This window comes from Chrysemys picta, chromosome 9, assembly GCF_011386835.1.
Source record: "Chrysemys picta bellii isolate R12L10 chromosome 9, ASM1138683v2, whole genome shotgun sequence".
Classification (NCBI taxonomy): domain Eukaryota; kingdom Metazoa; phylum Chordata; order Testudines; family Emydidae; genus Chrysemys; species Chrysemys picta.
In genome coordinates, this window is record NC_088799.1 from 77,493,576 (window position 1) to 77,515,770 (window position 22,195).

Below are 22,195 nucleotides of genomic sequence, written 5' to 3' on the forward strand. Positions count from 1 at the left end.
ATTGAGGGATCATAGAAAAACTACTCTCTTGGAACCCTAGTTATTTGTCAAAGTTCTAACCATTGAACTAGATTTTCAAAAACACAGTGTTTGGATGTTCCCTTACGGTAATAAGGGTCATTATCGAGGTGTGCTGGCTCCTCAGTAGCTGTGTAAGAGCACAGCACTAAGGGATGATGGTTGGCAAAGGGGCATTCCCCACACCACCTCCCATTCCCCACACCTCATGCACTGCTCTAACACAGCCCTGCATCCCCCCACTCGGCTCTGACCCCCCTCTATTCCTTAGCTCTGCACCAAAATAGTTATAAGAATCAGAAAATGTTATAAGCAACTTTTCTTTTATCCTACTTAGTCCCATTGCTCAGAAGGTTGAGGCATGAGTGCATTATCCTAACTGCTTACTAGAGTCTTTCATCTTTCCTCTGTTTAAATTAACACTAATTTCCTTGACAACGCTTCTACAGTAGAATCAGTGTCTCCTTGTGGATTTTTGAGCTCTGTAAAGTAGACACGTTGGTCTCAGTGCCAAACTTTCAAAAAGAGCCTTTGCAGAATGCAGGCAAAGAGCAAGGAACATGTACAGGGCACACTTGGAAGCTGTAGGGTTTGCCCTTGCGGTACATAGGTGTAGCTCAGGTTCAGTGACCATAGGATGTCACCTCCCAGCATTTGTAATAACTGTCTGGCTGCATTTTGTTTTCTTTGGCATGTCAGTTTCACTCATGCTTACCTGGAGTTTTAAACTTTTACCCTCAATAGCTTTTGAAATGTGCTTCTCCAAAGGGGAAGTGGGTCCAAGCACTAGATAAATTCCTAAGGGTGATACCAGTTTGGAGCGGATCAGAGCTATAGTTTGAGACCCATGTGTGGGCCAAAAGAGTTAGAACTGCCAGGTGATTTTTGTAAACACCATTTTTGGGGGGCTGTATCTCAGGAACCCTTTACACACATGACCCTAAATTTGGACCCCACACTCGTGAGGTTCAGTCAGCATGTGGATTTTAGTGCATTTAAAATAATCGCCTTTCAAACAGTGACTCTGAACCTTAAATAGAGCAGAACTGCTGCTCTGCTATAATAAAAATGAAATGAGGCCTTTTCAGATACATTCTGGGATATGAGTAGTGGTGGGACCAGTAGTGGTTTTGGCTTTGGATTTTTTTTGTAGCCTATAATAGAATTACGTTTAGTTTACAGGAAATGTGAAACTTGGTCTTCTGAGCTCCTGTTGGCACCTGGCTACCTCATTCTCACTCTCTTCCCCATCTACTTACATGATTAATTTTTGTTATTTCTCCATCTGTTCTTCATTATGGTGCGTGGAGGACTGCACACTTACTTCCAGACTCCAGCAATGTCATTCTTTAAGCTGTCCAAGGAGAATCATTAGAAAGGGGTACAAAGCACTCTTCCTGCCTCGCTTGGCATATCCTGCTGCTGAAGTTTGCTCCATGGCGTCAGAATTTTCAAGCCTTGGGTATAGAACGCATTTGTGTTCTTCATCATGTAATTGGCCCTGCAGATCCCCAGTGTCGGAGTTGTGTTCTGTGGATGCAGAAACTGTTCCAAAGCAGACTGCTGTTAGTGGACACTCGCCTCTTACTAAATTGTCCTTCATGTAGATTCCAGATCAGATGTTCTTCCATACGGATTATCGACCACTGATCCGTGATGCTAATAACTATGTGCTGGATGAACAGACCCAACAGGCTCCACATCTCATGCCTCCCCCATTCCTCGTGGATGTGGATGGAAATCCACATCCCACAAGATACCAACGTCTTGTACCAGGACGTGAAAATTGTAAGGATGAACAACTTATTCCTCAACTGGGATATGTGGCTAATGGTATGTTATCTAAAATTCTTGTTTAACAAACTTATTGAAAAGTATATGAATGCTAATTAACTAGGGCAACACTAGAGGGAATGATCTATTATCACTCTTTTTCAGCTAGATAGTGATCTTCAGCCCAATGTTAATATGTGGGGGATGAATTACAGCATGAATGAAGCAATGCAAGTGTACGGATTGGCCGTCTTAAAATCAGAGACAGGATTTGAGTTATTGTAGAGAATCTGTAGCACTCAAACATTAGTGAACCTTATTCTGTATAGTCAATGAATCCATTAATTTCAGTGGGGCTGTATGCAAGGCTGGCAGAATAGGGCCCTGTACTTTATAGCTACTGCATTAACAAAATAAAGTAATCTTTGGAAAGGAAGAGGGTTTTTGGTTTTGGAATCAAATTTGTTCTTTGTAATATAACCTTTGCTACAAGAGGATCTCTAAAAAAATCTGACTGTCAATACCAAATGAAACATTAGTACAGTATTTGTTTTCTCCACTGCTACATGTGGCTTTAGGCTTAATACTTGCAACGGGTGGGGAGAATCTTTTAAATTTTGGACTCTGCGTAGATAAGTAGTTCCCTATATGGCAAGAGAAATTTGGGTAGCAAATAACAAGGTATAAGAACCAGATTGCAAGAAGACTTTTCTTGGTTCTTTTTTGAGTATACGCTTTCATACAAACTGATGGTCTTTGGCTCTTGCTTCAATCCATATGAATGATAAAATAGTTTTTAAAATCTGTAGCATGAGTGGAATGAGAAACCACTAGAGCTGAACTTAATGGGAAAGTATTCAGAGGAGCTAGGTATCTCGTGGAAATCTTTGTAGTTTACCACCTTATTGAAATAGTTGGTAAGCAATGTATCTTACAATAGAAGAGTCAACTTGGCTCTATACAAATAAAATGCAAAATTATATAATGTATGTGAATTGAAGGCAGGAAGGGACTTGGTGCGGAGTTTGTGTGTGTTTGGGTTGTTAGTAAAACTGGTGTTTTTGTTCTCACTAAGGTGACGGTGAAGTGATTGAACAGGTGATTGGGCAGCAAACCAATGACCAGGATGAGAGTATTCTGGATGGAATGATTAGGGAGCTGCAGAGAGAACAAGATCTGAGGCGAATGAATGACGGAGAAGCTATCCCAAACCCTCCATACAGTAGATCACACTCTATTAATGGTGGTAAGTATTCCCCCCCTTGTCTTGATTACTCATTTAGTCAGACTGCTAGGAAAGCACTCTGAACAACTGTGACCAGGTGCCTGGATTGGTTGCACTGAGAATGCCAATGCTTTTGCAAATTTGACCCAATAGTTTCAGCTGGGGAAATGTTTTTCAGGGTCAATTTCAGAAAAGCATGTGTGTTTGCCTGTGTACATCCAGATTCAGATCTTCTCTGTCTGATTCAAAGGATTGATTTCAATCCACATCTCCTATCTCACAGGTGAGTGTGTTAATCACCAGGCTATGGAGGCATTCTCTCTCTTGGCTGAGTGAATATTTATGCAAAGTGGAATAGCTTCAGCCAGAGAGATTCAGAACAGAATAGCCTATAGCCTGGTGGTTAGGATTGTTACAAAGGAGAGAGATGTGAATTCAGATCCCTGCTTTAAACTGGGGATTCAAATGTGAGTCTCCCAATCCTAGACAAGTGCATTAACCGCTGACTAAAGGTTATCAAGGGACACCACGCACACTCCCTCACAGCCTGTTCCCCCTCCACCCCCTGAAAATGGGTTTTTCTGTTTTTTTGACAAATGCCTAACATTTACAGAATATTTTCTCTGGTTTTTCAGTTTGGTGATTTGAACCAAAATATCATTTATTCGCCCAGTTTTACCATGATTATGTCTTGTGTGTGTTTTCTTTCCCTGTCTTTCCCCATTCATTTAAGCCAGAGAGTCTCAACCTTCATTGCACCGCGATTCCCCTTCTGACTACAAAAATTACTACATGACCCCAGGCGGGCAGTCCGAAGCCCAAGCCCCGCTGCCTTGGGCTGAAGCCCTCGGCTTTGGCCCTACACGGTGAGGGTCGGGCTTTGGCGCTGGGCTCCAGCAAGTCTAACACCAGCCCAGGCAACCCCATTAAAATGGTGTCGTGACCCACAGTTTGAGAACCACTGATTTAAGCATTAATAACCCATCTGGAGGTCTTTGGAGCTCAGGTGATGACTTAGTAGAAGAACTGAGAGTATGAGGTACAACTGAGGGCACTTGATGATCTAGCTGGGCAGTGTCTGACTGCTTAAGATAATTAGACCATAATTCTCTTACAAACTTTTTTTTAAAATAAACTTTTATTATATTATCATTTATTTGCTGCAGGGATGATGCTTTCTAACTTTTCGTATCTTAATGTCACCGCAACAGTGTATAATTAATAAGTAGACAAAGTTATTAAAGTACAGTGCTGCGAAAGGCTAATGCTCTCTTGCTGCTGCCTATATGCATCAGTGTTCATAAAATAAACATATCTTCTTTGTCCCAGTGTTTCATTTCAAAGCTTGAATTTGTTCTCCTGTCCCACTGTTCTGTTTCCCTGACTTCTCTTCTGATATAGACCATGATTAAAAACTAAAATCAAACCCAATCAGATCTGACCAGCTGATTACAAAGCAGCTTACTGTCTGTTGTAACAGATGCTGTGGACTTGTGCTGTGAGTCAGTTACTCACAAATCAGTTTATTCATAGTATCCAAAGCTCTTAAAAAGTTTACTGTACATTTGCTAGTAATCTGGTTTTAGGTTTTAAATGACTGAGTGACTTGCTTATGTTTAAACTATCTATCTGCTCCTGATACAGATCCAAAGTGATAGGAAAGAATTACCAACAGAACGCCTCATTTTATTTTGATCTAAATCAGTGGTTCCAAACACCCAGCTCACAAGCCAGGTCCAGCCTGCTTGAGGTTCTTATCTGGCCCTTGTGACCGATTTTTAAATTTTGCATAGTGCAAGCTTTCATTTAAAAAAAAAAAAAAAGTCTAGTCCGTATGATTAAGACAACCTTCCAAACATGAACGGAGTGTAAACAGATGCCCCATTGTCTTCCAGAGTTTGCAGGCTACTTTAAACAGAAGCTGTGGGACACGTGAACTGCCCGTATTCACCTCAGTGAGGTGTTTACATTTAAGCCTAATTGACACTTTAAGAACCAGATTTTCATACAATTTTACATAATTATGAGTGTACTTTGCATGTGCACCATATTTGTGCATATAGAAATTAGATAATTTCACTTCTAAATAGCCAAGTAAACCAAAGATAGGAATAGCTGTGGTACTAGTACAGCCCAGCATCTTCTTATCCCCACTTGACTGACTAAAGGAAAGATTCAGACTTTGTCTGGCTCTGGGTAAGTGGCAGCATGTAGCTGTGCTGCCTTGAGAGCAGCTCAGGGACAGAGTTGTTTTGAAGAACATAAGAACGGCCATACTGGGTCAGACCAAAGGACCATCTAGCCTTGTATCCTGTCTTCCAACAGTGGCCAATGCCAAGTGCTTCAGAGGGGATGAACAGAACAGGTAACCATCAAGTGCTCCATCCCCAGTCGCCCAGTCCCAGCTTCTGGCAAATAGAGGCTAGGGACACCATCCCTGCCCATCCTGGCTAATAGCCATTGATGGACCTATTGTCCATGAATTTATCTAGTTCTTTTTTGAACCCTCAAAAAGGCACAACAGGGTAGGTTATAGAAACAGTACAAGCGGATGTGTTGGAGCCTACAGCGATCTCATCTGCTTTTGTAGCATGACATTTTCAAAAGCTCCTAAGTCAAAGTCCTATTGAAAATCAATGGGACTTTGGCCCCTAGGTACTTATAAAAACTTTACTTACACATCTTATGTTGGCCTCGTTGTTACTTGGCTGAGAAATCTCCTCGAAAACTCCAGGTACCGTAGGAAGTCACAGCACTGACTGATCACTTTTTCTATGAGTGTGCAAAGTGGTTGGTAACATTCCAGAGACATATAGAAATAGGTATTCCCCTAGATATTCATTGAAAGCATCAAAACCCCTCACCTCATGTTAGTTACTGATTTTCAGTTGATCAGTAACTGTGATAAAATTGCCCTCCTCTGGACTAGCGCAACTATGCTCTGCCACTTGCAGAGGACTGAGAAGAAACTCTCTGTCTGGCTCTAAATTTTTATGCATAGATTTTTCTTAAAATAGTTGTGGAAATGAAAGGGAAAGAGATCTTCATTTTTGTGTTTTAGCTCTTAGAAGTCCAGGTTTGGACTCCCCACCAAACGTTGGTCTCAGACGTAGCGGTCAGATTGAGGGGGTCCGGCAAATGCATCTCAATGCTCCTCGCAGTCAGATGGCCACAGAGAGAGATCTCATGGCCTGGAGCAGAAGAGTAGTGGTGAATGAGCTGCATCCAGGGGTTAGCAGGTAAGATGAAGCCATTGATACTGAATTTCTGTTGGAACTATCTCCATTCCTTTGCAGTACAAGAATACTAAAACATATTGAGTTAATTTGTTCATTTGTTCTTTATGAATCCAATATGTGCTGTCCATATGGAATCAATTGTACAAACATTATGAACTGTATATACTACTAAAGATCATGTTATAACTGTAGGGAGTCTATTGTTTCCTGGGTGTGCATGTATAACAGGGGTCGGCAACCTTTCAGAAGTAGTGTGCCGAATCTTCATTTATTCACTCTAATTTAAGGTTTCGCGTGCCAGTAATACATTTTAAAGTTTTTAGAAGGTCTCTTTACATAGAACAATAGTTTAGTTATATATTATAGACTTATAGAAAGTAAAATTTTTAAAATGTTTAAGAAGTTTAATTTAAAATGAAATTAAAATGCAGAGCCCCCCCGGACTGGTGGCCAGGACCCAGGCATTGTGAGTGCCACTAAAAATCAGCTTGCATGCCGCCTTCGGCACACGTGCCATAGGTTGCCTACTCCTGATGTATAATGTTCCAAAGAATGCTTGGGGGAGGAAGAATAAATCATATAGTGTTTCAATGATGCCTCTTTCAAAAATGAGAGAAATTATTTACATTTTTTTTAATAAATTGATTTTGCAGTACCATATTTTCTTCAGAGTTAATTAAAAATTAGGATTATATTCTGCTTGGGAATTTGGAGACTGGTAATTTCTTACCTATATGGTTATTTAACTCCTTCTTTGCTGGTTCAGATATTCCATTCTTACCTTTTTGGGGCCAGTTTTATTTCGACTGTTCTTTCTTGAAAGTTTTTTTTTTTTCCTAGTGCAGCTTTTAAAAATTTTAATAGGTCGTCATGCTCAGTGAAAGATTTCTTGAGCTATCATCAAAGATCCAGCCAGCTCCCCTTTTATAGGGAAATGACATCAAAAGAGTTTTTTTTGTTTGTTTGTTTTTAACAAAGCAAAATCTCTGGGTGCTAGGAGGACTTATGCCCACTTAGCTGGTAGCAAGGAAGCAAATACTGTTGTCAGTCTGTTTAATGACTTAGTGAATAAGCTGAATGTCTGCCGTATGTTTTAAGGGTTCAGGAAGAATGCCGAGCTGTCAAAGGTGATATGGAAGTTAATCTTTACACTGTTGAAAAGAAGAGAAAACCATCCCACACCTTGCAAAGGGTGAGTAATTTTCACTAGAAGAAAAGGGAAAATAAGAATGGAGACCATTTTAAGCATTATGCAAAAAAAGTCCAACAGCAATTTTTCTAGATATTTTAATATTCTTGCTACTTAATCTTTCTAATTTTATTATTTATGTCGCTCCATTTTTAATTTAGTCTGTGCTGCAGAACAATTTGCTGTTAGCTGTGTAAACCATTGTCATGGGAGGGTAAACAGTGAAGTATATGGTTTAAGTGAGTAAAGGCTCATCTTAGATTAAAAATAAATGTTGGTACCAAGATCTAGATCCTACAACTTGCAACATATGGGCAAATGCTGCATCCACATGGAGCCTCCTGTTCTTTAGCGGGGCTCTGTGTGGATGGAAAGAAGTTTTCCCGCATGGTGATTTTTTGCAGGATGAGGGCCTAACGTATTTTCAGGCTCTCAGGAATGCAATAAGTATTTTGTTATGCATAGACTTTGAGGACCAAATATGTTAGATTTTAAATTGAAAAATAGTTTAAATGTCTGACGGCTTGACAAATTAAGTGTTGTATATGGGTAACTACTTTACTCGCTTTTTAAAAAAAGGATTCATATAACGTCTCTATTCTGCAACTGCTGTCATGAACCCCTGGGTCTATGTGAAGTCCCAGTGTTTGGGCACAGAGGCCCCTAAATTGCAACAGCTCTGTTCTAGGAGTTCATATTACACAGTCAGCTTAAGATACTACATCAAAGATCTGTTTTGTACACCCACCAGATGATGGTGATATCATTCAAAGACGAAGTCACACACTCTGCTGTAAGGGCTTTTTAAAAAGTGCCATTAATTAAAATACAAAACACCATTTTTAATACGTCTGTATTGGATGAAATCCTGTCCCCACTGAAGTCATTGAAAAAACTCCCATTGATTTCAGTGGGCCTGGATTTCACCCATTATATGCAAGTATTGCAGCTGACAGGATCCTTTTTTCAGGAACTTTCAGTCCTCATCTTCCTCCTCTCTATTAATATTATTTGGATTACCATAGTGCCTAGAAGTTCACTGTGCTACTTTCTGTACAAATACAGAATAAGAAGATTGTTCCTGCCTGAAAGGGCTTTCAGTGATGGAGACCTTTTACTTCTTTAAAAAACACACATTGTTCATGTTTGTTACAAGTAAAAGAGATGAGGTTCTTTTTCCAAGTGCCAGTTCTGCAAACTCAACCTGAGATCTGAAAGTCAAGCTGGCTTCGTTGCTGCTGATGCGTAATCAGTAAAATCATATGTTCAATCCTATGTTTTTCTTTGGAATCAGACATGTAATAGAGGATAGGCTTTCTCTTCTTGAACAGCAGTGGGAAGGTTATTTGAACCTTTTGTGCTTTTATGCCAGCAAGCTACATCCACACTAGTACTAAAATGGTGTTGACTGAAACAGTATTTAGAGTCTTGTTGAAAGCAAGTCTAATCTCACAGTTTGATTTGTGGCATTTTTATACATGCATTTTACAAGTATGCTAGAGGAACCACACAGTTCTTAGAATAGTAATTTCCTTTTTTGTAGTCAAGACCACAGGGAACAGCTGTTCAGCAAGAAAATGGTATTTTTGCATAACCAATTTTTCAGGGTCGAATCACTTCTTAAAACAATGGGCAATATTTTTTCCAGCAATACCTAGCCAAGCCAGAATAATTTAGGGATGGCATTTCAGCCCGAACTCCAGATTTTCTGGTTTTCCGTTGAGAGTTGGACAGCATCCATTCCTTTTAATATGGCATGTTTTTGTAGTGTGTGTATATATATATATATATATATATATATATATATATATATATATATAACTGCTAAAATATCTAATCTTTGTCTTTTTCCCCCCAATAACAAAAGAGCGATTATCAACCTGGGAGTGGACGATCTTTGAGAAGAAACCAACGCAAACGCCAGCATGCCTACCAAACACGCTCCACCATTGAACACAATCAGCAGGGAGCAAGTCAAAATGCACGTACAAAGGAAGAATCTGAAAGCTCCTCTGAGGTATGACACCTCAAGTGATTGTTTCAATAGGTTCCTTGTTCATAGATTGTGTAGTTTGACTACAGATGTTCTCAAAATGGTGTTATCATTAAGACTCAGGATTTTCTCTTCCTTTATGAAAAGGATTTGATTCATATTGTTTTTAGGATTCATGCCATTATTTTATTAAATCAGTCTGGGAAGGAGATGAGCCATTTATTTCAGTGCCTAAATTGGCAGAAATATAAAAGTATTCAAATCTAGTTAAAATGGATTGTTTTATGGACATCATCTGCTAGGAAGTCTTGAAGTGTTGTCAGGTTAATTTAGCAACAGAGGGTCCTGTGGCACCTTTGAGACTAACAGAAGTATTGGGAGCACTTGCATCTGAAGAAGTGAGGTTCTTACCCACGAAAGCTTATGCTCCCAATACTTCTGTTAGCCTCAAAGGTGCCACAGGACCTTCTGTTGCTTTTTACAGATTCAGACTAACACGGCTACCCCTCTGATACTTGACAGGTTAATTTAGGACATTTGCTATTCTGGTGTTTCATGCAAATAAGAGACTTCATATTGCACATGTATTGTAGATGCCACTAAGTAGGTTGGTTTCGTGGTTTCTGTGTAGCAACTTTTAAAGATACTGTGTTGGTGTTAGTGGTTGATATTGGCGAGAGTAAGGATTGAACATTTCACAGATTAAATGGAATTTCCTCAGCAAGGAAAGGGGAGCATGTAAAATAAGAAGACATATTATACGTATTCTATGTATTCACTGCCTTCTCCTGCTCTGTAACTTAAAACTAAAATACATGTGAATTAAATGCTCACCATAGTTATCAGAATTCTGACCAGAAGAAAAAGCTTAGTATTAGATTGATTAATGGCCATACTTGTATATTAATGGATATATGTTTCAGATATTAGAAATTAATACCTTTTACATTTTTAAGAAAGAAACCATTTTAAGTATAATTTTTTTTTATTGTTTTTACATCTGATGATATGAAGTTCTTCCTCATGCATCTGCTTTTGCAACTTTCCACTGTAGGAGCTCTTTGCCTTGCAGACCACAAACCTTCAGTAGCAGCAAGAACCATTAAAGGGCTATGTGCATCACCCATCAAAAAATCAGGCTATTCTTCTTCCACCTGTTCTGCAGAGGCAACTTGTGAGAGAGAAACGATGGTCACGTACTAGTAACTGGAATTCTCTGAATATATTTTGGGTCTGTAGATCTGCGATGACCACATCCAGCCTTTCCCTTTCCTGTGGATTTTGGGTCCGGTTTTCTGAGGCTGAAAGAACCTAAAGGACAGTTTTTATAGGGGTGTGGAATTATATATATTGGTTCTAGAATGCTGCCAGAGTGGGTGCTGTCCCACGCCTTTAGTAGTTCATGCTACTATCAAAGGTGCAGTGGTTTGTGAAGGGAGTCATGTCGTGTAACTCCTCCTACATCACTCTGGAGAGACCTTTTTTTGAGAACTTGAGTTACTGGTAAATAACTTTCCTTTGACAAATGACATCCAAGTGTTTGCATCATGACATTTTCAGGCGAATACAGTAGAACCTCAGAGATATTAACACCTTGGGAGTGGAGATTATTCATAACTCTGAAACGTTTGTAACTCTGAACAAAATGTTATGGTTGTTCTCTCAAAAGTTTACAGCTGAACATTGACTTAATACAGCTCTGAAACTTTATTATGCAGAAGAATGCTGCTTTTAACCATTTTAATTTAAATTAAACAAGCACAGAAACAGTTTCCTTACTCTCAAATCTTTTTTTATACTTTCCCTCTTTTAGTAGTTTGTGTTTAACATAGTACTGTATACCTCTACCCCGATATAACACGAATTCGGATATAATGCGGTAAAGCAGCGCTCGGGGGGGGGGGAAGGGGAAGGAGGGCAGGGCTGCGCACTCCGGCGGATCAAAGCAAGTTCACCTATAACGCGGTTTCACCTATAACGCAGTAAGATTTTTTTGGCTCCCAAGGACAGTGTTATATCGGGGTAGAGGTGTACTGTATTTGTGGTGTTTTTATTTTCTTTGTCTCTGCTGCTGCCTGATTGCATATTTCCTGTTCCAAATGAGGTGTGTGGTCGACTGGTCAGTTCATAACTCTGGTGTACTACTGCATATATAATGTGAAAGAGAAAATATTTTAGTGAAAATGTGGCAGCAGGAATAACAACATGACTCTTTTGTTTTTAATGCAGGAAGATGAAACAGTTGGCACAAGTGATGCCTCTGTGGACGATGCTGTAGCTGTGTGGCAAAGTGAAAGCAGTTCCAGGTAGCTTTTCCTGTCCTCCTAAATATTTCTTCTTTGCCTTGTGATTATGTAGTCTTAGAAAGCCATACCGCGACGGCTGGTATTTCTGGAGCCATGACTACAATATGGAAAAGAGTATCTAGGGTTTATTTCACTATAAAATAAGTAAATCTGTTACTCCTGTGAGAGATTAAGGTAAGGAGGAGAATCACACCTTGTTTAGTAGATTTTTGTGCTCTGCACTGCTCACCATTGACGTTCACATGCTCCATCACCTTGGACAGAATGTTTGTCTCTCTTTAACTAGGAAGTATCATAGTGAAACTGACCAAGGTTTTTACAAAAGCACTTACCTTTTGTTAAGGCAGTGTGAAAGACCTGTACTTAGGTGGGAGGAGGGATAGCTCAGCGGTTTGAGCATTGGCCTGCTAAACCCAGGGTTGTGAGTTTAATCCTTGAGGGGGCCACTTAGGGATCTGGGGCAAAAATCAGTACTTGGTCCTGCTAGTGAAGGCAGGGGGCTGGATTCGATGACCTTTCAAGGTCCCTTCCATATATATACCTAACTTTCAAATGTTTTTTAGACCGAAGACTTTCTTCTTTTTTTTTCTTATCCGCTATACAGTTTTTTGTATTCTCTGTGCAAGATTAGGAGCTAGTATGAAGTAGATCTGCAAAATGAAGTGTTTTCATATGTGTGAGTCAGCTACCGAAAACACAAATGTTAGTTGATTATTTGACTAGTGAAGTAATAGTATTGACATGGGATGACTGCATTATGCTAAAGTGGCCAAATCTGTTCTGCTCTCTAATGAATTTTATCAAAATACCTTCGTGCATAATTTTTAGAATTTTTTTAAAAATACAGTGCTTCTGTGTTTGGAGGGACGAGAGCTAATATTAAATCAGAAAGTGTATGTCGGTTACTGTGATGTTATGGAAGTCAACAGTATACATTTAAAGACTCCACTACTATAGCCTAAAACTTTGGCAAATTCCAGTAATAAATCCATTAAGAATTGATGTGAAACCACGAGGGCAATAAAATAAGTCCCTACAGCCTTTTGTGAATAAGTGGAATCATTACTATGATGCAAATATTAAATATAATGCTGGCCTGTATATGAATTTGCAACTGAAATAGTATGCTGAAATGTCTAAATTATGCACGATTTAGGCTTTCTATAGACTTCATGTGAATATAGTTCTAATCCTGCCAGCTGTCCTCTCAGCCACAGGAACCCACCCGCATGGAGCAGCTTGTAGGATGAGGCTTAGGACTGTATTGTGTGAAAGTCAGAGTTATAGTTTTCTTGATACCTTGTTACTTAGCTTTGTACTTTGTAATCTTTACAGTGATTCTTCAAGCGAATATTCTGACTGGACAGCAGATGCTGGAATTAATCTCCAGCCTCCAAAGAGACAAACCAGACAGGCGACTCGGAAGATCTGTAGCAGCTCTGAAGATGAAAACATGAAGGAAGCTAAAGGGTTGGAAGAGAAACGAAGGAAACCCAAACAGACTAGAAAAAAGGTTAGCTTTTTTTTTTTTTTTTTTTTTTTTTTTTTTAATTTTTTTTGGCTTTATGGCCATAAATGGTTGTCTTCAAGTTAAATTTTTTTCATTAACAAGTATATATGAAAGATGACTGACTGATAATGCAGTAGTCACAGTTCACCTTAAAGTAGAACAGAATAGGATTCTGGATGTGTAACTTTGTTATGCTATTGTTGTGTAGTGGTAATTTTGATATTTTAGTGATTTGTAATTAGGACTCTGAAAAGAACAGATTTTTATAAAAGAGCTAGGTTAGTGAGAGAGACCTTTATATTTACTCGCTACAGACCAAGTTATTTTGTGTTTTCTGAATAACTGTGGCCAGAACCAGGCCCACATGAAGGTCCTTTTTTGTCTGAGGATTTCCTTGGCTAGTGCAAAGCCAACATAGTACGCTCTATGCACAGGAGGAGGGATGTAGTGTTTTGAGGATTGGAGAGGTAGGACCAGAACTCACTTGTGCTCCAGCAGTCCCCATTGGTGCAACATCCCTTGGAGTCACCACAAACGAGAAGTACGTCAGAGCAGCCATTAATATGCTTTAACTTGCACCAGGGGCCAGTTCAGCTCCTAGCCAGCCTGAGGATCTTTGCCTCAAAGGTGACTTGGAGCCACTTTTGTCTCACCTCAACTGTGCCATGCCATGCTCTGGAACAGCTGAGGAGTTAGTCCTTAAGTTTTCAAATTTTTCAGCTGTCTATTTTACTTTTACTTTTATGTATATATTGGGGTGGAGAGGATGGAAAAGGAAAAAAACAAGTGATTAGCACCCCCCTACATCTTTCATTTTGTATAACTTCATCTCAAAGGGCAAATGTAAAGGGTCAGATTCACACTTGAAGTAAGCCTATTGACTTTGAATTATGTCCCAAATAGACAGAACTACAAAGGGTTAGTGGAAGGGCTGCAACATTAAAGGAGTTATGTTAGTTCCATATTTTAAATTTTTTTATTATATGCTTCTCTTGAAGAATGTTTTGGTTTTTGTCGAGGCAGATGTTTAGCATGCTGTTAGGCCTGTTATATATATCTTAAGAAATGAATTCTTTCCTTAGTCTGCCATTATATTTCTGATGATGGGTGATCACTTGATCTTCTTGGAGACTTGGCATTTCAGGATTTGCTTTGCTCATAATATTTAATCAGCTTTGTTCTACATAATGACTTGTTCACATGCCTTGCCAGTAGTAATTACAGCTTGTTCCCTAAAAATAATGTAATTTGTTTAAGAAACCAAGTGGATTACTTTCAATGGAAGGTGAACCCAGTGAAGAATGGTTTGCACCCCAGTGGATCTTGGATACCATACCACGTCGTTCACCCTTTGTCCCACAAATGGGAGACGAGGTAATGTTGTGCGTGTTCTCACTGACAGCAGATGAAATTGCCTTAACTAGGGCCAATAAAGATGCTTCAGAAGCCTAGATATAAATATCCTGCTGCTCAGAAGGAGGAATAGGAGTGTTTTCCAAGAAAATAATCCTTATGGAAATATCCTATAGAATTTAAGAGGGATGATCCTTGAGAGTGTGTGTGTGTGTGTGTGTGTGTGTGTGTGTGTATATATATATATATATACACACACACACATATATAGTATATATATAGTAAAGAAAAAAAAAAAAGAAAATAACCCTATGGATCAACTGTATGAATAAAATGAAATCTACACATTCTCTTTTCTTTTCTTTAAGATTATATATTTTAGGCAAGGCCATGAGGCTTATGTGCGGGCAGTAAGGAAGGCAAAAATTTACAATGTTAACATGCAAAAACAACCATGGAACAAAATGGAACTCAGGGTAAGTCAACTTAACAAAAAAAAAATACTTCCACGATCTGTGAATCATGTCATTAACTTCTGCATTAAAGTCAAATGTGAACAAATAAAAGAAAAATGCTGTTTAAAAATGTTGCTTTGCAAACCAAACTTGAAAGATTTATTTATGACATACACCAATCAATCAGTCACTGATGGTGGGAACTCAGTATGAGATTCAAGTTGAAGGAAGATGTTTACCTAGAATGGTATTCTTCACTAACAAAAGTTAGACAACTCTAATTTGAAATACACCTCTACCTTGATATAATGCAACCTAATATAACACAAATTCGGATATAACGCGGTAAAGCAGTGCTCCGGGGGGGGGGGGGGGGGGGGGAGAGGAGAGGGGCTGCGCACTCCGGTGGATCAAAGCAAGTACGATATAATGCAGTTTCACCTATAATGTGGTAAGATTTTTTGGCTCTATGCATATACAGAGTTATATCGAGGTAGAGGTGTATTACCTTCTCTTGCATTCTAACTCATGTAGAACTAGCAACTCTCAAGTTGTTAATATAGTCACTTCAGCATTCTTAGAATGAATGAGCATACAGATACTGCTCATTGTTTCAGAACCTGAGAGTAACAAATAGGGGTCCCAACTATATATCATCAGTGGTGGCTGTTTGGGGCCAACAATGAGTCTTCAAAGATGTCTTCAGTTTGAAGGGGATGGGAAAGAACTACTCCCCTTAAGTTACATCCACACTTGGAACTAGGGTGTGATTCCTAGCTCAAGTAGACATACTTGTGCTGGTTATCATTGAGCTAGTGCACTAACAATAATATTGTACCTGTGGTGGTATGAGCTAGCAGTCCCAAGAGCATACCCAGGGGATCCAGGTGGGTTTGCGCTCGGGAGCGGTTAGCGTGTGCCACCACTCGCCACTGCCTGTGCTGCCACAACTACATTTCTGGTTTTGACATGCCCGTTGGATGAAAGCTAGCACGAGCATGTCTCTGTGAGGTGGGACTCATACCCCTAATCCCAAGTGCAGACGTAGCCTTAGAGAGGCATAATGCCTCCAGGTATTGCCTCTCAAGTCCTAGCACTTCCAGAAGCTTTCATTTAGCTCATGCTGAATCTTCTTTTTAAAAAGACCATACTTTGCTTCCCCTAGTGCTGCCTCCTGATGTGCAAAGGTTTGAGGTTGTGGCCTTGGCCAGAGATGCCCACCTGGGGCCACTACTGCTTCTGGAGAACAAATGCACTATCCCCAATACACTTTCCAGTGCAGTTAACCAAATTATGACCAGCCTTGTGGAATATGTTACGGGGGAGGAGTACCGTGTACCCTCTCATCCTTCTTTGTTAGAGAGACCATTATGCTCTTGGATTTTTAGTGATGAAGCATATGACTGATAGAAGGATCTAGGCTGGAAGGAAGAAGTAATCTATAAATACATATCTTTCTTGGTACATATATACGAGTGAGTTTAAACATGAATACGCTACTTTTAAATCATAAACATTGACCCACACTGTGTTTTGATAATTAGGAACAAGAACTTGTGAAGACTGTAGGAATTAAATATGAAGTCGGACCTCCTACACTCTGCTGCTTGAAGCTTGCATTTCTAGATCCAATCTCAGGCAAAATGACAGGAGACTCTTTTTCCATTAAGTGAGTAACTGACTAAATCATTTCTCCAAAAAAAACAAATATTCTTACAAATGGTCTAGAATCCCGTTTTTCTGATCTCCTTGCAGTTGAAGGCTTCATGTAAGCACTTGTCATTGCTGCAATGAACATGAAATAGTATTTGAAGACTAAAAAGATTGCCTATGGGATTCCACGAGAACAATTACTGTGGAAGCAGTATCTTGTTTAGAAGTAACATTGTTTTCTGTTATTCATAGGTATCATGATATGCCAGATGTTATTGATTTCCTTGTGCTGCATCAGTTTTATAATGAAGCCAAAGAAAGGAACTGGCAGATTGGTAAGTACCATTTTATCACATCCTTGTGTTTGGCATGCGGAATACCAATATTAGACAGGATGCAATTCATTGTCTTTATTCTAAATCTAAAATGTAAATATTTGCCCAGTTTTAATGAAAGAGGCACTTGTAAGTCATTGGTTGGTCACTTTTAAATGTACTGGTTATTTTTCAAATGCAGTCTTCTCTTTGAGAGCATTCTAACACACCTTTTGATGTAAACACCTTATGTTTTATTTTCTAGCATTTAAACTTACTTAAAAAAATTATAGTTTGTCACTTCTAAAATTTGCGTATTAATAATTTCTGATCATGACTGGTATGTTTTAAAGCCAGAATGCTCAGATATGCTGGTGATAGGAGCATATAAGTACCCACACAGAATACAGTTGTGACTTTCAGAGAGACAATTTGTATTTGTGATCCACCATCACCAAGTTAGTGGAGGCCGGTGTACTGGTAAGATCAGGTACTTTATCAGTATCAAATTATGTAAATTACACTGATTGTCTAACTTCTACTACAGGGATCGGCAGCCTTTTGCACGCGGCCCGCCAGGGTAAGCTCCCGGCAGGCTGAGATGGTTTGTTCACCTGCTGCGTCCACATGTTCGGCCGATCGCAGCTCCCGTTGGCCGTGGTTCGCCGCTCCAGACCAATGGGGGCTGTGGGAAGCAGCGCGGGCTGAGGGATATGCTGGCTGCCGCTTCCCGCAGCCCCCATTGGCCTGGGACGGCGAACCGTGGCAAGTGGGAGCTGCGATCAGCCAAACCTGCGGACGCGGCAGGTAAACAAACTGGCCTGGCCTCCCCAGGGGGCTTACCCTGGTGGGCCACATGCCAAAGGTTACCGATCCCTGTTCTACTATATGATAATGATGGAATCTTTATGGCACCATTAGAAGCTGTGCTTTCAGCAGCAAGGTGACTAACACAGCAGCAGTAGTAGGAGAGGAAGAGAAATGTTATAATATTGGAGGAGAAAGTCAGTTGGTCCATAATGACCAAAAGAATCTATGGCTAGGTTGTGGTCTGAGGCTAGGGGAAATCTGCTGTCAATCTCCAGAAATGTAAAGATGCTCTCCTTTGGTCTTTTTTAGCCCCTGTATGCTGCTGTGATGAAGGGGGTAGACATACAGACTCCTGTCAATTATTTACTTTATTATATAAGTAAGGTGTTTTAGCTGTTACATAAGAAATGGATACATTATAATCTGCATTACTCCATTGCTAAATAACTTAAACAAATTTTTTTTTTTTTAATTACAGGGGATAGGTTTCGCAGTATAATAGATGATGCTTGGTGGTTTGGAATGGTGGAGAGTCAGCAGCCTTTCCAGGCAGAATATCCTGATAGTTCCTTCCAGTGCTACAGTGTTCAGTAAGGATTACTATAGTTGCAGCATATCCGATATATCTAAGCATTTATGGGTCTTTTCTCCTCTGCGTATTTATATGTAATTTACATGTGTGCATCAAGGAAAAAAATTTAGATGAATAAACAGCCCACCTTTCTTTCTGACCTACCTACTCCTAAAACTATAATTTTGCACTAAAATCACAATTTGATATGAATTAGAGCCCCAGACAACTACACTGAGTTCCTGGTTCTTGTTACATTGGAATTGCCTTACCAGATCAGACTGTGGTCTTTGTCATCCAGTATCCTATTTCTGACACTGGCACCAAATGCTTCAGAAGAAGGTGCGAGAAACCATGTAGTGGGAGTTATGAAATAACCTGCTCATAGGGAAGGTTTCATTCTTACTCTGGCCAATGGTTGTCTTTTATGCGCTGGAGCATGAGGCTTTAAATGTTTTTAAGAAATTAATCCTATCTAATGTAACCGTGACGTTCTCGTTGTCTACAAAAATGTAGAATTCCCTTTCTGAATCCTACTCAGCTTTAGCCTCGCTGATCATGTGACAGTGAGTTCCACAGTTGAATTATGTTGTCTTTAAAAGTTTCTTTTTATTAGTTTTTAACTTTGCCTTTCAATTTCATTGTCTGTCCCTTAGTTTTATTATAAGGGTAAATAGGAACACCTGATTCCTCCTGTATACCATTCGTTATTTTGTATACATCTATGTCTCCTTTTTATTAGTCTCCTTTCTAACAAGTCCCAGTCTTTGTAATTGCTTCTCATATGGAAGTCTTTCCCTGTATCTAATAATTTTCATCACCTGTCTCTGGACCCCTTCTTTTTCTGTTATCTCTTTTGAGATGGGGCGACCAGAACTGAGCCAATATTCCAGGTGAGGGCATACTATTGATTTGTATTATGGCATGATAATACTGACAGTATTATTGTCTATTCCATTCATTTATGCGTAATGTTTTGTTTGCTGCACATGCAGCAGATGCATTTCAGTGTTTAAAGATGTAATATAATTAATATTGAAAATAATAATTTGAACTATTCATACACATTGTTGAATTCTGTGAACGACTCCGGCTTTTAACCTGAATAGTTACAGTTAGTTTGAAACCCAGCAATGTGTGTAAATAGTTCAGATTTGTCTTTCAATGTGCATTACCTTGCATTTGTCAACACTGAATTTCATTTAACGTTGTGCTGCCCATTGGCCTGGTTCTGTTGGATCCTTCTAGTGCAGGGGCGGGCAAACTTTTTGGCCTGAGGGCCGCATCAGGTTTCAGAAATTGTATGGAGGGCCAGTTAGGGGAGGCTGTCTCCCCTCAAACAGCGAGGTGTGGCCCAGCCCCACCCCCTATCCGACCCCTCCTGCTTCTCGCCCTCTGACGCGCCCTCCTCCACCCCCCAGACTCCTGCCCCATCCATCCCTTCCCCCCCCCCGCCTGTTCCCTGATGACCCCCTCCAGGACCTCTGCCCCATCCACCCCGCTCTCTGTCCCCTGACTACCCCCGGGACCCCTGCCCCTGACTGCCCCATCCAACCCCTCCTCTCCTTCCTAACTGCCCCCCAGGACCGCTGCCCCCAATTAACCCCCCTGTTCCCTGCCTTCTGACTACCCCGACCCCTATCCACACCCTTGCCTCCTGACCACCACCCTGAACTCTATCCAGCCCCCCTGCCCCTCTTGCCACGCTGCCTGGAGCACCGATGGCTGGCGGTGCTACAGCCGTGCCGCCCGGCTGGAGCCAGCCACGCCACCGCGCAGCACAGACCACTGGGTCAGGCCAGGCTCTGCAGCTACGCTGCCCCAGGAGCTTGCAGCCCCACCGCCCAGAGCATTGCGCCAGTGGCGCAGTGAACTGAGGCTGCGGGGAAGGGGGAACAGCAGGGGAGGGGCTGGGGGCTAGCCTTCTGGGCCAGGAGCTCAGGGGCCAGGCAGGGGGGTCTCGCGGGCTGGATGTGGCCTGTGGGCCATAGTTTTCCCACCTCTGTTCTACTGTTTCTCAGTCTTCTTTAGTTTTAACTAACATCATTTTGAGTCATCTGCAATTTGTGTCACCTCATTGTTTCCACCCCTTTTCAGATCATTGCTAAATATCTGTGTAAAATAGCCGTCCTAGTGTGGTTCTTTGGGACATCCTACTGTTAATGTTTTGTCACACTGAAAAACAAGGATTTGTCCCTATGGTGGCTTTTTTGGGGTGGAGGGGTGTTGTTTTTGTGGTGTTAGCCAGTTGCTAGTGTATGGCAGGACCGTGCCTTGTCCCATGACAAAATAGTTCCTTAATAGCCTCCTGTTTAGTCAAAGGATTTGTTTAAAAGTTAAAATAAATAAAATCAACCATTTTTCCATTATCTACTGTCTTGTCGACTTGCTCAAAGTGTGCTACCAAATTGGAGAAGCACTATTTTCTGCTACAGAAGCTGTGCAGGTTTCTTCCTTGCATATCATTGTTCATGTAGTAGTAGTAACCAAAATACTATGTCGTTCTGCTGCTGGGATTCTCAAAAGTGATCTGTAGCTATTCTATTACAGCCTTTTCTGGTAGATATCATCTGACAAAAGCATTTGTTAAAAATACTAATCTATCAGTCACTGGTTACAAAAATAATCTGTGGTTCGTGGTTACAAAAATGTTTTGACTTTTTTCCCTAGTGGCGGTAGTTATTGATTGCTGTAAAACAATCTTCCCAAACATTGGGTTTTATTAATTGTTGTCATTGCTAAGGCAGATACATTGCTGAGATTTGACCAGTACTCTGTGTATTAGAGATGGGCTTGAAGAAAAACCCTGTGTCTAAATACCCACAATCAGAAGGGAAGCTGAGATCCACTTGTGACTTTGGCCCATCTCTAATATACTTCTGGGAAGATCACACTGCCACTTTATTTCCAGTCTCTTTTGGAAGAAATTTTACACCCTACATGCATCAGCGAAAATAGGTAAAAAATAAATATTTGCATGTAAGTAATATGGTTTTCATTTGTTTTAAATAGCTGGGACAACAATGAAAGAGAAAAGATGAGTCCATGGGACATGGAACCAGTTCCAGAAGGAAGTAAATATGCTTTTGAATTCATTATAATTTCCATGTCAGTACGATTATACCGGCATGGCACTAATGGCTCACTATTTTTGAATTCTTCACATTTCTTTTAGCTGCTTATCCAGACGAGGTTGGTGCTGGAGTTCCCGTGTCCCCAGAGGAACTGACATCTCTGCTGTATAAACCCCAAGAAGGAGAATGGGGGGCCCATTCCAGAGATGAAGAATGTGAACGAGTTATTAGGGGGATTGATTATCTTCTGACCCTTGGTATGTTGGGCATGAAATAAATTACAGGAGCATCAAGAAAATCAGCGTGATGCCAAATGACTCTTTGGGGGGGAAATTTACTTAACAAAAAACCATTGGAAATAGCCTCTTATTCCTCTAGGTACACTTTGCAGGCACACTTTCATCTTTATAGGGTTTGATCCTGCTCCAATTCATGTGTAATGATAGCAAGCAAGCTAGACTGAGTCCCTAATGAACAAAATATAATTAGTTTTAACGAGTCTTGGTACGAAACTATTTTATTTAAATGTTGTTAAACAAGGAAGGAATCAGGTTTACAATTTCTGATGTTGGACATCCCTACTTCAAGGTTTGTATGAGATGGCAGTTTTCAGCAACAGCTACTGGCACTGAAATCTCAAATGCAGTTTTTAACTAAAAATGCATTTTTAAATCTAGTAGTTCATGCAAGGGGAAATTCATTTTCATCCCGT

At 40.3% G+C, this 22,195-nt stretch overlaps 1 protein-coding gene across 3 annotated transcripts in view; it reads left to right on the forward strand.

The window, feature by feature from the left end:
* The window catches only part of BRWD3 (bromodomain and WD repeat domain containing 3), an 89,064-nt gene that overhangs the window by 51,291 nt on the left and 15,578 nt on the right, over positions 1-22,195 (forward strand). For all 3 annotated transcript variants that reach the window (XM_008166526.4, XM_008166527.4, XM_042853308.2), the window contains exons 17-30: positions 1,626-1,851; positions 2,867-3,037; positions 6,078-6,255; positions 7,354-7,447; positions 9,312-9,461; positions 11,667-11,743; positions 13,079-13,256; positions 14,511-14,627; positions 14,975-15,082; positions 16,606-16,730; positions 16,967-17,049; positions 18,317-18,428; positions 21,422-21,483; positions 21,585-21,740. In XM_008166526.4, the coding sequence (XP_008164748.2) occupies positions 1,626-1,851; positions 2,867-3,037; positions 6,078-6,255; positions 7,354-7,447; positions 9,312-9,461; positions 11,667-11,743; positions 13,079-13,256; positions 14,511-14,627; positions 14,975-15,082; positions 16,606-16,730; positions 16,967-17,049; positions 18,317-18,428; positions 21,422-21,483; positions 21,585-21,740 (1,837 nt within the window). The remainder of the gene's footprint in view (positions 1-1,625; positions 1,852-2,866; positions 3,038-6,077; positions 6,256-7,353; positions 7,448-9,311; positions 9,462-11,666; positions 11,744-13,078; positions 13,257-14,510; positions 14,628-14,974; positions 15,083-16,605; positions 16,731-16,966; positions 17,050-18,316; positions 18,429-21,421; positions 21,484-21,584; positions 21,741-22,195) is intronic.